This window comes from Dysidea avara, chromosome 7, assembly GCF_963678975.1.
Source record: "Dysidea avara chromosome 7, odDysAvar1.4, whole genome shotgun sequence".
Taxonomy (NCBI): Eukaryota; Metazoa; Porifera; class Demospongiae; order Dictyoceratida; family Dysideidae; genus Dysidea; species Dysidea avara.
In genome coordinates this window covers 10,838,882-10,851,754 of record NC_089278.1, presented here as the reverse complement: position 1 = coordinate 10,851,754, position 12,873 = coordinate 10,838,882, and the positions used below count along the sequence as shown (strand labels likewise).

The 12,873-nt window shown below is 38.0% G+C and overlaps 1 protein-coding gene across 2 annotated transcripts; it reads right to left on the bottom strand.

Moving 5' to 3' along the window:
• Positions 1-5: 5 nt before the first annotated feature.
• Positions 6-12,652, bottom strand: LOC136260076 (fibroblast growth factor receptor substrate 3-like). 2 transcript variants are annotated; one of them, XM_066053691.1, is made up of 3 exons: positions 12,498-12,639; positions 9,932-10,093; positions 6-1,503 (listed from the first exon to the last, which is right to left on the bottom strand). In XM_066053691.1, the coding sequence occupies exon 3, from the start codon at positions 1,493-1,495 to the stop codon at positions 344-346; it is 1,152 nt and encodes a 383-aa protein (XP_065909763.1). In that variant the 5' UTR covers positions 1,496-1,503; positions 9,932-10,093; positions 12,498-12,639; the 3' UTR covers positions 6-343. The 2 variants fall into 2 exon arrangements, with proteins under 2 accessions (XP_065909763.1, XP_065909764.1); XM_066053692.1 differs by lacking the exon at positions 9,932-10,093 and having other exon boundaries at positions 12,498-12,652.
• Between the last annotated feature and the right edge of the window lie 221 nt (positions 12,653-12,873).

The window sequence follows — 12,873 nt, the reverse complement described above, 5'->3', positions numbered from 1 at the left end:
AGTAGTTACAGGTACAAATTATTAATGAATAATACTGGATCACAAATTTATATACATACATGAGAAATGGAGCTGTGGGTTCTTACAAATGACAAGCTATTATATACGTATCATGCATAAAGGTTTTACAAATAACAATTACAACAATATAGATAATACATTAATAAAAATAGTGAAGATTCTGTATGTTGCATCAGCACACAAAGCATACAATTTTACACAATCATACAATACAAAACTACTGTGAAACTACTATACGCACAGAAAATGAGCAAATATTTTGCATAAAACAGATAATCCAATAAATTCTACTGAATCCATAAAATAGATATTGTTAAATGATTTAACTACTATTTCGTACAGCATGTCTTTTTCGTTCTTTTTCCTCCTCATGTTCTTTTTGAGTTTTGGCTAATGCCAACATTGCAACAGGATCCAACTTGCTGTAGTTATAACTAGAAGACTCTGGTTCTTTTACTTCACTGGGTTGCTGGTTGGGAAATTCGACCATGGCATATTGTAACCTGGGCTGAGTACCCAATGATACATTAGTGTAGGAATTGTGCGAAGGATGCACTCCACCACTCCAATTTCTATAATTGGGATTTGCTGATGGATACTCAGAAGTACTGTGAACAGAAGAGCCCTCGTGTATAGGGTGGTTAAATTCCAAGTTTTTATATGCCTGGTTGACCCCATTAGGTGGAGAATTAGGACCACTAGCAAAGGTGAAGTTGATATATTTGTCAGCTGCTCCCGAAACCTGTGGACTAGTACTGTGCATGTCAGTAGGCAAATGTGAGGTTTTGTGTAGGTCAATTTTCTCACGAAGCTCTTCAGTTTTTTCAAAATTTACAGTTGAATAGCCTACTTTAGGCTTTGAGGACACTATGCCCTTGGAAGAAGGCTCTTCTAAAACAATCGGTGGATAATTCAATGGCTTTTCTGGCTTTACAGGACTAGATCTAGGATTGGTGACACCAGAACTAACAGGTGCATCGTTTTTAAACACTACTGTATTTGATGGAGGACTGGAAAGAGACTCAACTGCAGGACTAGCTTGTCGATTTAAACTTTCCATGCTTCTTTTGGTAGACGCATGTCCATTAGAGACAACAGGTGGACTTGAAGATGCTTCAAGATCACTTACACTTGAGTGAAGATCATGGTGTGCGCTTCTATTGCTAACAGTCTTGGCAACAACTTCAAATAATTCCTGAGCATGTTCAGTACTGAAAGCATACATACCTTGACCAGCGGGACATTTTGAACCTGCTTCAATAGAAAATATGTGCCCATCACAGCCATATCTACGTAGATGCTTTAAAGGCCATTCAATCTTCTTGCGTCGATCTACTTGCAGTGTAAGTATAAGATTGGTGTCTGTCACTTGTAGAAATCCCTTTGCTTGACCTTCCAAGTTGTGCCCATCATTAATAACACGCACTGTATAGGTATTGTCAGGCAGAGGTTTGGATTTAATACAGTTTCCCATGAGGATACCTACATAATAAATTAAGATATCTACTAACACGTACTTAACCTAACAATTTGATAACCACTTAAGTAGCATTACTGTACTATAGCAGTGAAGGAAACAAACACAATCTGCATACACATTTATACCATATAGGCATACACATACAATTTTTTTAGGCACATAATTTTCATGGATTAACAAATTTCAGATTTTTCAGTTTTACTTTAGAGGATCACTGCTATGCGTGTTATTAATGATTGGGTAATTCAAAGGATAGGATGTCTAGAAGTAGCACAGCACCAACTTGTTATTGCTATAAGTTGCAACTGAAAGTACATAACATGTACAATAGGGCAAGTTCTGTTCCTTAGGGAAGGTACCAATATCAGCTTGGCATTTGTTGTAAGCCCTTGTAAATTAATCAAACATCTAAACAAGGTATTTATATACATGCACGCATCTATCCACACACACGCACGCATACACACACACACAAACAAACACACTCGACTGTGTCATGCAGCCAAGAGCAGACAAGTGTGTATTTTACAGGAACCAAAAAAAACAAAAAACAGAAAAAAAAACCATTTCACACATCTGTAGCTTGGTAGTGCCTGAACAGAAATTAACCATTTTTGCTGTGAACACTCCCTTGGGGTGGGTCACCTTCTGTTTAAATTTGAGCTGAATCTGCCCAGCCATTACTGAAATATGGACCTTCGAAGTTCATCCTAGTTTCTTTGTATTATTCTTATCTTCTTTTCACACCACTTAGAAAAATCACATAACTCATGCATATTTTAATCAATTAGCGAGGGCAGAAAGAGCACAATGCAGCAGGTAAACCAAATAAATCGATCAGTACATGGAGAAATCATTGTAGTGCAAATCTTTTGTGATTTGAAAGAAGTCGTGCCAACAATCATGGAATTATAACAAAAATGCCAACCATGTGTAATGCACACAAGATCAAGTTTGTTAATAAAGCATAGTACTTGCCACACTTACAGTACCAGGCAAACTAGTTAATGGCTACATAGGTGTAGCACGTGCGTGATTAAGATACTCTAATAGTGTAGTCACCCTATTAGAACAGTCGGCATTGAAATGAAACATTTGGAGTTGCACTGAAGGCACTTTTGGGCTTCATTATACCAAACCAATACTGCCAAGGCAACAGGATGGTATTGTAAAGCTGGTTTTGAGTGATGTTTTTGGCCAAACCTCCATGATCCCTAATATACACATTTCCATCTGTCTGTGTGTTTGTCTTTATTAAGTCAGTAAATTTTTAAAAACTAGTCCCCACAGCCGACCATGGGTGTACCTGAATTTGTTTTCCATCAAATTAGCCAAGCTGTGAAAAAAGTGTGGCCCTTTGAATAGGCCTGAGTAAAAAGTTGTGAAATCAAAGGTGGCAGCCAAGACATAGCTGAATGCCAATCGTGGTGTGAAAAATGATTGGCATTAGCATAATTTCATCCATTTCTTGGTCACAAGTTTTTCACCCTGGCCTTTTAGGAGGGCCATGCCCTTATAGCACAACTTGGCAGATATTACTTCTTGTTGTAATTGCAAGTGCCAAAGCCAGCCTATATTGCTGGCATTGAGGCCTGGGTTTTTTTTGTGCTTTTGTCAAACAGGAAATAGACTACTATTTTAAGCGTCTTTGAATTGAATAAAACGATATCATGTAGCTATTAGGGTGACTTGTTATGCTACTGAACCCTGCACAGGGTGTTAATATGTGTAGCTGAACTATCTACAGATGATTTTACATTGCTGAGCACTCTACAAGGCGACTTGTATGTAGCTGAACTTTCTACATGGTGAATGATTCTCTGTACATGGTGACTAGTAACACAGCTAAGCTCTACTGAATTTCTACAGGGTAACTTGGTTGTGGCTAAACTCTCTACATAGTGACTTGAGTGTAGCTGACACTCTACAGTGTGACTTGTTTGTGACTGAACTCTCTACATGGGGATTTAATTGCAGCTGATCTCTCTATGGATGACTTGCAATGTGCTGAACTCTCTTCAATGTGATGTGTTCTCTCTAGAGACAGGGTGACTTACTTGTAGGGTGACTTCATTGTAGTTGATCTCTCTACGGGTGACTTGTAACGTGGCTGAACTCCCGACCCCTCAAACTCCCTAGGGTGACTTATTATGTAGCTGAACCCTCCACAGGGTGACTGACCTCTCCAGCTGATCTCTCTACAGGTTGACTTGTTTGTAGCTGAACTCTAGTCTCTAAGGGGTGACTTTTTTTTTATAGCTTAAATCTCTACAGGGTAGGTTGTTTGTAGTTGAACTCTGTACATGTGTTATCCAATAGATTGTTCTGAAATCTTAAAATATTTATTCAATGGAATTGTTTCTACCGCCTGCCTGCCCTGCCTGCCTTGCTTTACCTGGCAAGCATAACTTGATAATAGCTAAGGCTTGATTTTTTCACTGTTTGACATCACTTCGTCCTGAGACATGCCTTTTGGCAAACGCACTACGTACAATGCACACATCATGGACTCTTTTGCATCCTTGATGACAGGTGTCAATTTGTGGTAGCACGATGCATGGCTTTTGCATCCTTGGTGTCAATAGGCCAGTTGCATGTAAGACCTTAAGAATGCAATCAAAAATTAATTGCGTATTGCGCAACCGTGGATGCTGTGGATGCCCAAAAAAATGTACACGCGTCATTGAGAAAATCACGACTGCCGCTACAAAAAAGTCCATCCTGTTCGATTTATACGGTATACCCTTATTTTCTGAACAGATTTAGATGCTGTATTAACCACGGCTCCTTCTGGTGTTGGTCCGAGTTGAATACGAAGAACCATTCGAAAGTTACGAAGTGATGAATTCAAATATTGTTGAAGTAACACTGTCGTGCGACGACCTACCTGGATCCGAACTCAGTGAGCCATTTTCCAAGCACAAGGCAGATTCTCTTCGCTGGTGGTTGCTGTGTCGTGGTATTAAAGTACCAAAATCCTGGAATAAATCTCGAATTATTGCTAGGTAAGTTAGTTTGGCACCTGCCATTTGTAGCAGTGTCTTAGTTGTTACTTTAATACTCTCACTCTGTGAATAAGCATAGATTATAGGTAGAGAATATAAACTCTATGGTGTAATCGAACAAGCTATGGGCTGTTGTTAATGTAAGTCAGCAGTGGCATAAATTATTTTTATACCTTAGAATGTATGTAGCCCAGCAAGAGGCGTCAAGCCATATAGCTCTCCTAGTCCTGTCGTCAGGAAAGCGATGGAAACTGGCAGTCTTGTCTAATGCTTGGTTGTTTTCACACACACAACACTTCTGGCCAGGCATCACACTTTTAACGCTTCGTAACTTTCGAATGGTTCTTCGTATTCAACTCGGACCAACACCAGAAGGAGCCGTGGTTAATGCAGCATCTAAATCTGTTCAGATAATAAGGGTATACCGTATAAATCGAACAGGATGGACTTTTTTGTAGCGGCAGTCATGGTTTTCTCAATGACGCGTGTACATTTTTTGGGCATCCACAGCATCCACGGTTGTGCAATATGCAATTAAAAATCTAATCAAAATATTTCTGCTTACATGCAACTGGCCTATTTGTGGTAGCACGATACATGGCTTCCCTGGAATTAGTAAAACGCGGAATACGGAATAATGAAATAAGCAAAACTCAGATTGTACAAATAGTTATATGCTCTATAGCAATCATACTTTATTTACACCTTGCAACAGCTCTGAATGGCACGCCACGGCGATGGATAGCTAAACAGCAGCTGGGTGAGCATTAAATGGGATGAGCGAGCACACAACCAATCACCCTAGAACGATCTACCTTCGCTAAACTTACTTATCTATACTCCTTACAGATCTAGTTCTATTCTTAGGTTAAACTAGCTGCCCTTCATGTGCATACGACCGAATTTATTAGAGTCACACTAGAGTTCAGTAGGGAAGTCCAGTGGTTGTGTGTCTTAATTTACTCTTTAAATGGATTTCAAAACTCTTCAGGTTTGAATCAAGAGTGTAGGTAAGTAAAGTTAGCGAAGGTAGATTGTACTAGGGTGATTGGTTGTGTGCTCGCCTCATTTAATGCTCGCCAGCTGCTGTTGTATCCATCGCCGTGGTGCGCCATGCAGAGCTGTTACAAGGTAAATAAAGTATAATTACTATAGAGCATATAACTATTTGTATGATCTGCAAAGATAAGTTTTGCTTAATTATTTCGTTATTCCGCAATACCGTTATTCCGCGTTTTACTAATTCCCTGGCTTCCCTGCAATTGTAAATGGGAATCATCTGTATTTTCCGTGGCAACTGGATTGATTGCAGAGGTGTTTCTCTCCATTTGTAAAGCTGTGTAATGGGCTGAAAATAGGTGAAAGCAAAGTGTAATTACCGCTTCACTTTCGAGTCAGTAATTGATAGTTGGGGCACGCAAATCATCTGTATTTTTGGTGGTTATGGATTGATTGCAGACACACTTCTCCTACTGTTCTTCGTTTGTAGCGCTGTGTAATGGACTGAATACATGCAGCTGAAAGCAAAGCGTGATGACCACTTTAGTTTCAAGTCAGTAATTGATAGCTGGGACAAATGTTCAGATGAAACCATTAACTCTGGTACTATCCCTTCTTTAGATGTGGTATGCACAGGTTCACCAGTCATAATAATGCTACAAAAAGTAAACAAACAAGTATTAGGAATTTAAGTTTGCCTAGGGATCATAGAAAAAAATAGGAAAACAAGGAAGGTCGCCTACACCCGCAGATATACTAGTGGATATTTAATCCCTGCTTCAGTCATGGTCCTTATACTTGTGTTTAATAGACATGCCCATGCCAGCCCATTTTTTAATCGTTATATGGTTGGTACAAGCAACTTGTAAATTAAGAATTTTTTATGTATCAATTTGTATAGATGAATGTATATTCTAGGCAGAGCTAGACTTCTGTTACTCTACATCTTAGGCCTAAGCGACATTAAACAGTACAGAAATCAACTCCATAGAATTCACAATGATCAAGTTGTACTGCTGGAGGCATCAGCATGTAAGTCAGTTAGTGGAAAATTCAGTAAAATATATATTCAATAATGCATAGAAACCTGTTGAAAAGTGTTTGGGATTGCTCTATGGAGGCAGGTTATGCCTAACCAATACTGCCAAGTTGTCATAAAGGAATGTGAGGCTGACTTCTGGATTGGGCAGGAAATCCCACACCATTACCATACCTACAATACAGTACTGCTTACTATAAAATTTATCATACTTAAACATGTTTGGCTGTTCTCTATTCAAGGTCACTTAGCAAAAAATGATGCATTTGAAATTTAAAAAGGGCTTCTGACTATTTGTCATGGAAAAGCTAACATAATTACTACAAATGTGTACAGCAAACACAAGCTGTACAAAGAACAGCAGTATAGATTACAAGTCAAATTACTTAGCTGATAAAATATATCACATAATTTCTTATCTCAAAGGAGAAGCCTGGCTACAGGAAAGAAAAGAATGTGTAATATATTGCTGAATCATAGTGTAGACTTTCACAAGAACACCAAAAGCTTGGATACAAATCCCAACAACAAATCTGTAGGTGTGCATGTGGCTTCAAAACCATTCAAGATTGTAGCTTAGACTTAGAGCCACACAAATGCCTACTGCCACCACGACTGGTGGTGGTGACAATAAGAAGCTATTTAATTACATGGTCTAAAAAAAGAACAAAATGGAAAAAACCAGACAAGGTTGGGCTCAAATTCAGGTACCTACCAACCAACTGAGCTACTAAACCTCCTTTGGTTTCTACATGACTTAAGCCTGTGAGTATAAGCACTACAACATCACAGATTGCTACAAATGCCCATGAGAGGTTTCATTCTGAAGTGTTTCATTCATCTTGTATGAAGATTTAGTATGGTACATTCCAGTATTTAAATGGGTTATCTCTGTAGCTAATAGCATAAAAGTAAAAACCTGAAAAGCAAACCCAGGGCCTTGTTACTGTACATAAAGTATGTAGCTAGTGGAGAATATACTTAACCTATTGTTTGTCTATATGCTGTGCATTAATAAAAATTTGTTTGAATTTCTTAAGACTTGTTCAATACCTCTTTTGATACTCAATACCAGTACTTACAATCAGTTTCTACCAGCACCAATGCTAACACCAATGTAAAGTCCTGCTGCCAGGTCACCCAAAGAAAGAACTCTACCATAATTGTCTGCCATATTATTTCAATATCTCCATTGTGCTTCATTTCACAGCATTAAACTAAATGCCATTAGACTCAGCGTACATGATGGCAATTCAAATGGTGTATAAACAATCATGTGACTACAAAATGGGTCCCTGATAAATGGAAAAAGATGAAGCTTAGTGAAGATGATACCGCCCATTCATTGCTTCATATACACATGGACCTTTGTTTAGAATAAAACCTTTATTGTAGTGAATCAAGTAACTTAAGTATTATGTCAAACACAATAATCCGCCTTCATTTGACAGAAGACTATAGTAATTCCTCTTATACAAAGTTATGCATTTCTCCATACTTGAAAAATAACTTGGTCTCCAAAGGGGATAAGTAATTAACCTGTTTTCTATTGTGGTCAGTGATGGTTAATTATAAAGCAAGTGTACTACTCCTGATATCTACAGAATGTCAGTACCTATATAGTATACTATCACGTACCGTATTGGTACAAATATCATTATCCGTATACTGTCACCAAAAAATCCAGCCTCGTATTACCTTCACAACATTAAGGATGGGTATGCAAATTTCATCCATATTTTAGTCATACTGGATATGATGTGGGCTACAATAGGGCAATACTTGGTGATTGTGAACTCTTCCCATGTACTGTACCAAATGGTACTGTGTTGCACTATATAACAGGCCCTTCAAATAGTATTGGCAAGCAAAAGTATCCTGGACTTAAGCTACAGTATGTTGTCTCACTTCACACAGAGAACAGGACACAAACTTTCAACCCAGGCATGGTGTGAAACTTATGTACGAGTCCGATTCATTGCATTTCCTTAATAGCAAAGTCACAAAAGCCATTGATGTGCTGCCCACAAATCTAATGAGCGATATCCACAATGTCATTTCTTGACGTTTCAGGGTGAAGGCGAGGCATATAGTATATAATGCAATACGGATAAGCCCATCTGTGTCCGAATTTAAAATTTTTGGTCTGCTTCCGTAGTTAGAGCACATTTTGCACTGTCACGGTACATGTACTGCTTCTTACCTTAATTATCTTGCGCTTCCATGTGTACTGTAAAAAACTAAAGACAACATTCATTTCGAATACTGTGTGCCAAAGTCTCTGAAGCTCCCACACCAACACAACCATTTTGTCAATTATGACATCAAATTTCATATGGTAAATCCATGATGTATGTATTAAATGCCCATGGGTATATCCATTCACTGGACTGGACTACTGGCTACTGGACTGGATTACTGGACTGGATTACTGGACTGGACTACTATACTGGACTCAATTTTTTTTGGTTTTCTTGCCTTTTATAGCTAGAGTTAGCCACAGAAGCGTTTTAGAAATCACACCATTTATCACAAGACACAAAACTTGCACACTATTCACAAAAAAACTACACTAAGACCTCAGTACAGCTTGTCAAAAATAATTTGCCTACCACTAGCAGTGATGCAAGCGGGTGTAACTAATCACTGGACTGGACTACTGGACTGACATATTTTTGGTTTTTACACATTCTGAAGTTGGTCTTATTATGGACTCTTGGTTTTATTGAGTCTTGCTAGCCAAGGGCCTTCAGAAAAACTTGTAGTCTGCTACTAAAATAATGAGTGTGAGGAGTGGAGTAAGCAAAAACTGACTTCTAGTGATTTCATCTCTATTTATTATGTTATTCTACAGTACATATACCTAAACTCCTTATCAGTATGCTGCAGGGAATGTACTAGTTATGATTAACCAACGATAACCTCTTGCAGAGATAGTAGCAAACTTGTACAATGCTAATAAATTTGGTTACATATTATAGTACACCAACCAGTACGTGTAAGAACTAATCATGATAGCAGAATAACCCTAGTTGTGTATTGAGTTTGTATATTGCATGTAGGAATGAATTTAGCTACAATAGACTGTCTTAGGAAGGATAGGTTGTGTCCCAGGGGTCTATGTATAAATGCTGTAGAGCATAACAAGTAGTGAGAAGTCAGTTTTTTTTTCATGTATAGTGTAAAAATTCAACCTATTGATTACAAACTTATACATGTTTAAAACCTGAAAGTTAAAAATAGAGATTCATAAATTTAAAAGCTTTTTTCAACACAAAACAAAGAATGTAGTTTTCCTTATTTTAAGACATGTGTTTTTTTGTGTACTTGTATACAAATGAAACTTTAAGGCCTACATAAATGTAGCACAACACATTTGTAGGGTACCTTTAGACAAGCAATCAGTATCTGTTGTTTATCTTTTAATATTACAGATGTATTTATCAATGCTCTTGGCCTCCTGCCTTACTAGAAAAGTATCATAACACAGCTATTTTATATGGAGCTGGTTATGAATGCAACCCTTATTGGTTCTCACTTTCTTGACCCCTACAGAAGGGACATACAATATTGATTAGGAGATTGTGCATATATACGGAAAAAGAATAAAAACTAACCAGATGTACACATGTAAACCATCAGCAAAAAAACATGATAAAAAGTTGTCTTAGCAGGTACATTGAAGATATTGGTTTGTAATGTGTTCTAGTGGAATATTTAGCGAGAAAACTGCACAAGTGGGTGGTTTCGCTTGTGCCTAAGCCTGGTCTGGCACATATTTAGGCACAACTTTATTTTTCGGAGCTCAAAATCCCAGCACAACATCAGTGTGAATTGGTTACCAACATTATGCAATCAATTATGAAGTCGGCTGCTTGTTTAGTATTAAGCCTTGATTTCAATATCACCATTGTCCAGTGTCTGACCATAAACTTTTTGTCATTTCAAGTACATGTTAGTATACGCAATTCACTATTTTTCATTGCAAAAGTGAAAATTTGGAACTTTCACTGCATATAAGCAGTGAAGGTTTAAGATGGTCTAATACAGTAAAGATGTCAGTGCAGTATCTATAATATTATATATATATCGATGGTGGCATTTTGGCAATCCTTGTTTAAGCTCCAAACTATCCCTTTGCAACATAACAATCTGTATCACATAATGGATTGCAAGACGGTTGTTAGTTACAAATTCTTCTGCCAGTGATATCACGTGAAAAAGAGCCAATCAGATAATTCGTAAAAAAATTTAAATAGTCTGGCTGCCTATCATTGGTTTTCACATGAGCCCTACTCGGAATTTTATACAACTGACAACCGACATGCAATCCACTGTACCAGATACAATAACATGCTCATGCTGTTTGGGCTATTTATGGGCTACAATAATTTGATGAAGTTGGCTTGTAAACAAGACTAATGAATTGCTCTACATTAAGGATTCTCTAATCACTGCTAGTCATGTTTCAGATAGTAAAACTTTGTCACATCACAGTGACTTTCTCATTTTTTGTGTCACTTTTTGTGTCAATTTAGTTGTAAACACATTCATACTGCAAAGTCGTGAGTACTATTAATGTTTCATGCAACACATTATTGGACTAAATTAGCCACCACACTACCATGTTTCTGTCTATCCCTTCTGGCAAAAACTAGCCTTCTTAAAATTCGGACTTTCATCAAAGTCGATCTTTATTATATCAAGCCATATGACTACATATTTACGTCAAGATAAAATGTAACTGGAAAGATTCCTAACAAACAAACTGGATGACCCTCGAAATGCCATGAACTTTATGATGCCAAATGATAAGCATGAAGAATACACATTGACTAATGTATTAGAATACAGGAAATAAACATTTAAGCACTGACAAGTAGTTATACAATTTTTTTTTGCACCCGTACCAACAATCTGATGTGCTTTAGAACATAGACAGAACTAATTATATCACTAACATCAGTACAGCTGTATGCTCATAAATTAATTTACGGTGAAGCCAGCTGTAGTACTACAATAGCTCAAGTTTTGGTGAGTCTACCCCATAGAGTAATCCAGTCAGCCCACAGGTCAGACATTCATTCTATATAAAAAGAAACTCTCTCTCTACAGCTTAGAATCTAGCTTTCATATAATGCACCTATCAATGTTAAGCCCCACTACCCCCCTCCCGGGCTTACTTAGGGATTAGTGGGGGATTTTCGCCGATTTGATCAGAACTTTTGCCCCACTAGTGGGGCATTTGACCGTTCGAAATTTTAGGCGTTTGCTTTAGCTTGCGAGCTATAAGAATTGATCTGTTTCCTAAAGTTTATTCCAGTGATACTACATGGAGATTTGACCACTAGTTGTTCCCCAGTGGGTGGAGAATTTTGATTTTTCAAAAAGTCAAATCCCCACCATTTCCCCCACTACGCCCGGGAAGGGGGAGGTGGGGGATAACATTGATAGGTGCATAATAGTTACCTTAGCAATGCAGGAAGGCAGCTATACGATTGTCACACACCTGAATTTTTTTCAATACACCAACTTTTATTCAATAGACATATTGTCAGTGGTTACAAAGATCGACACAAACCATCCAACTTCCTAGAAATACTAAATCATCCACTTCATACATAAAGGCAACAGTTGGTACAGTATTTTATTACCTAAGTCTAATATGGTCAATATCACTACTACCATGTCCTAGCAATTAGGAAATGTTTAAGTGATAACACCACAGCATTCCATCAAGGATAAACATTGCTACCCGACGTTTAATTTAATGAGGAACACGAGCTACAACATACGTGGTACATACTAACTGCTGCTTAGTAAAGACCACTACGTATACGCGCTTTCCTTATTGTACATTTTGATGCCACATTCCCATACAAGAGTGTAAAGTGAAAGACCACATACAATCAGAAAATGAATCTTACAATAAAAATTGTAGTTTTATTCTTACCTTTTAGCGACAAAAGAGATCCGACCGTTCTTTCTGTAAGCACTCACTACGGAATGGTGAATGTCATAGACACAAAAACAACTCTCACGTATGGAATGTTTGGATCACACGAGCAATCGAAAAGTAGGGCAGCCCGCCGCAACCGCTTCCGGGCGTTCTCACTTGCAAGTATTTGTATTTCCTCTACTACCTGTATTTCTCTATTATTTCGCATGAATTTCACTCCCCATCCTTAATAATAATAATTAGTGGCATCTTAGGTATTATCTATGGTGGCATCTGGGCCTGAGCACACCGAGCTCACTGGGTTTAATTTTCAGCTACGGTAATCTAGCCACATAGATAGTCTGGGCGCGTAGGAGTAGGTCCCGGCTGA

Excerpts from the sequence above, each read along its gene's own strand:
- LOC136260076 (XM_066053692.1), bottom strand. The coding sequence starts at position 1,495 with ATGGGAAACTGTATTAAATCCAAACCTCTGCCTGACAATACCTATACA.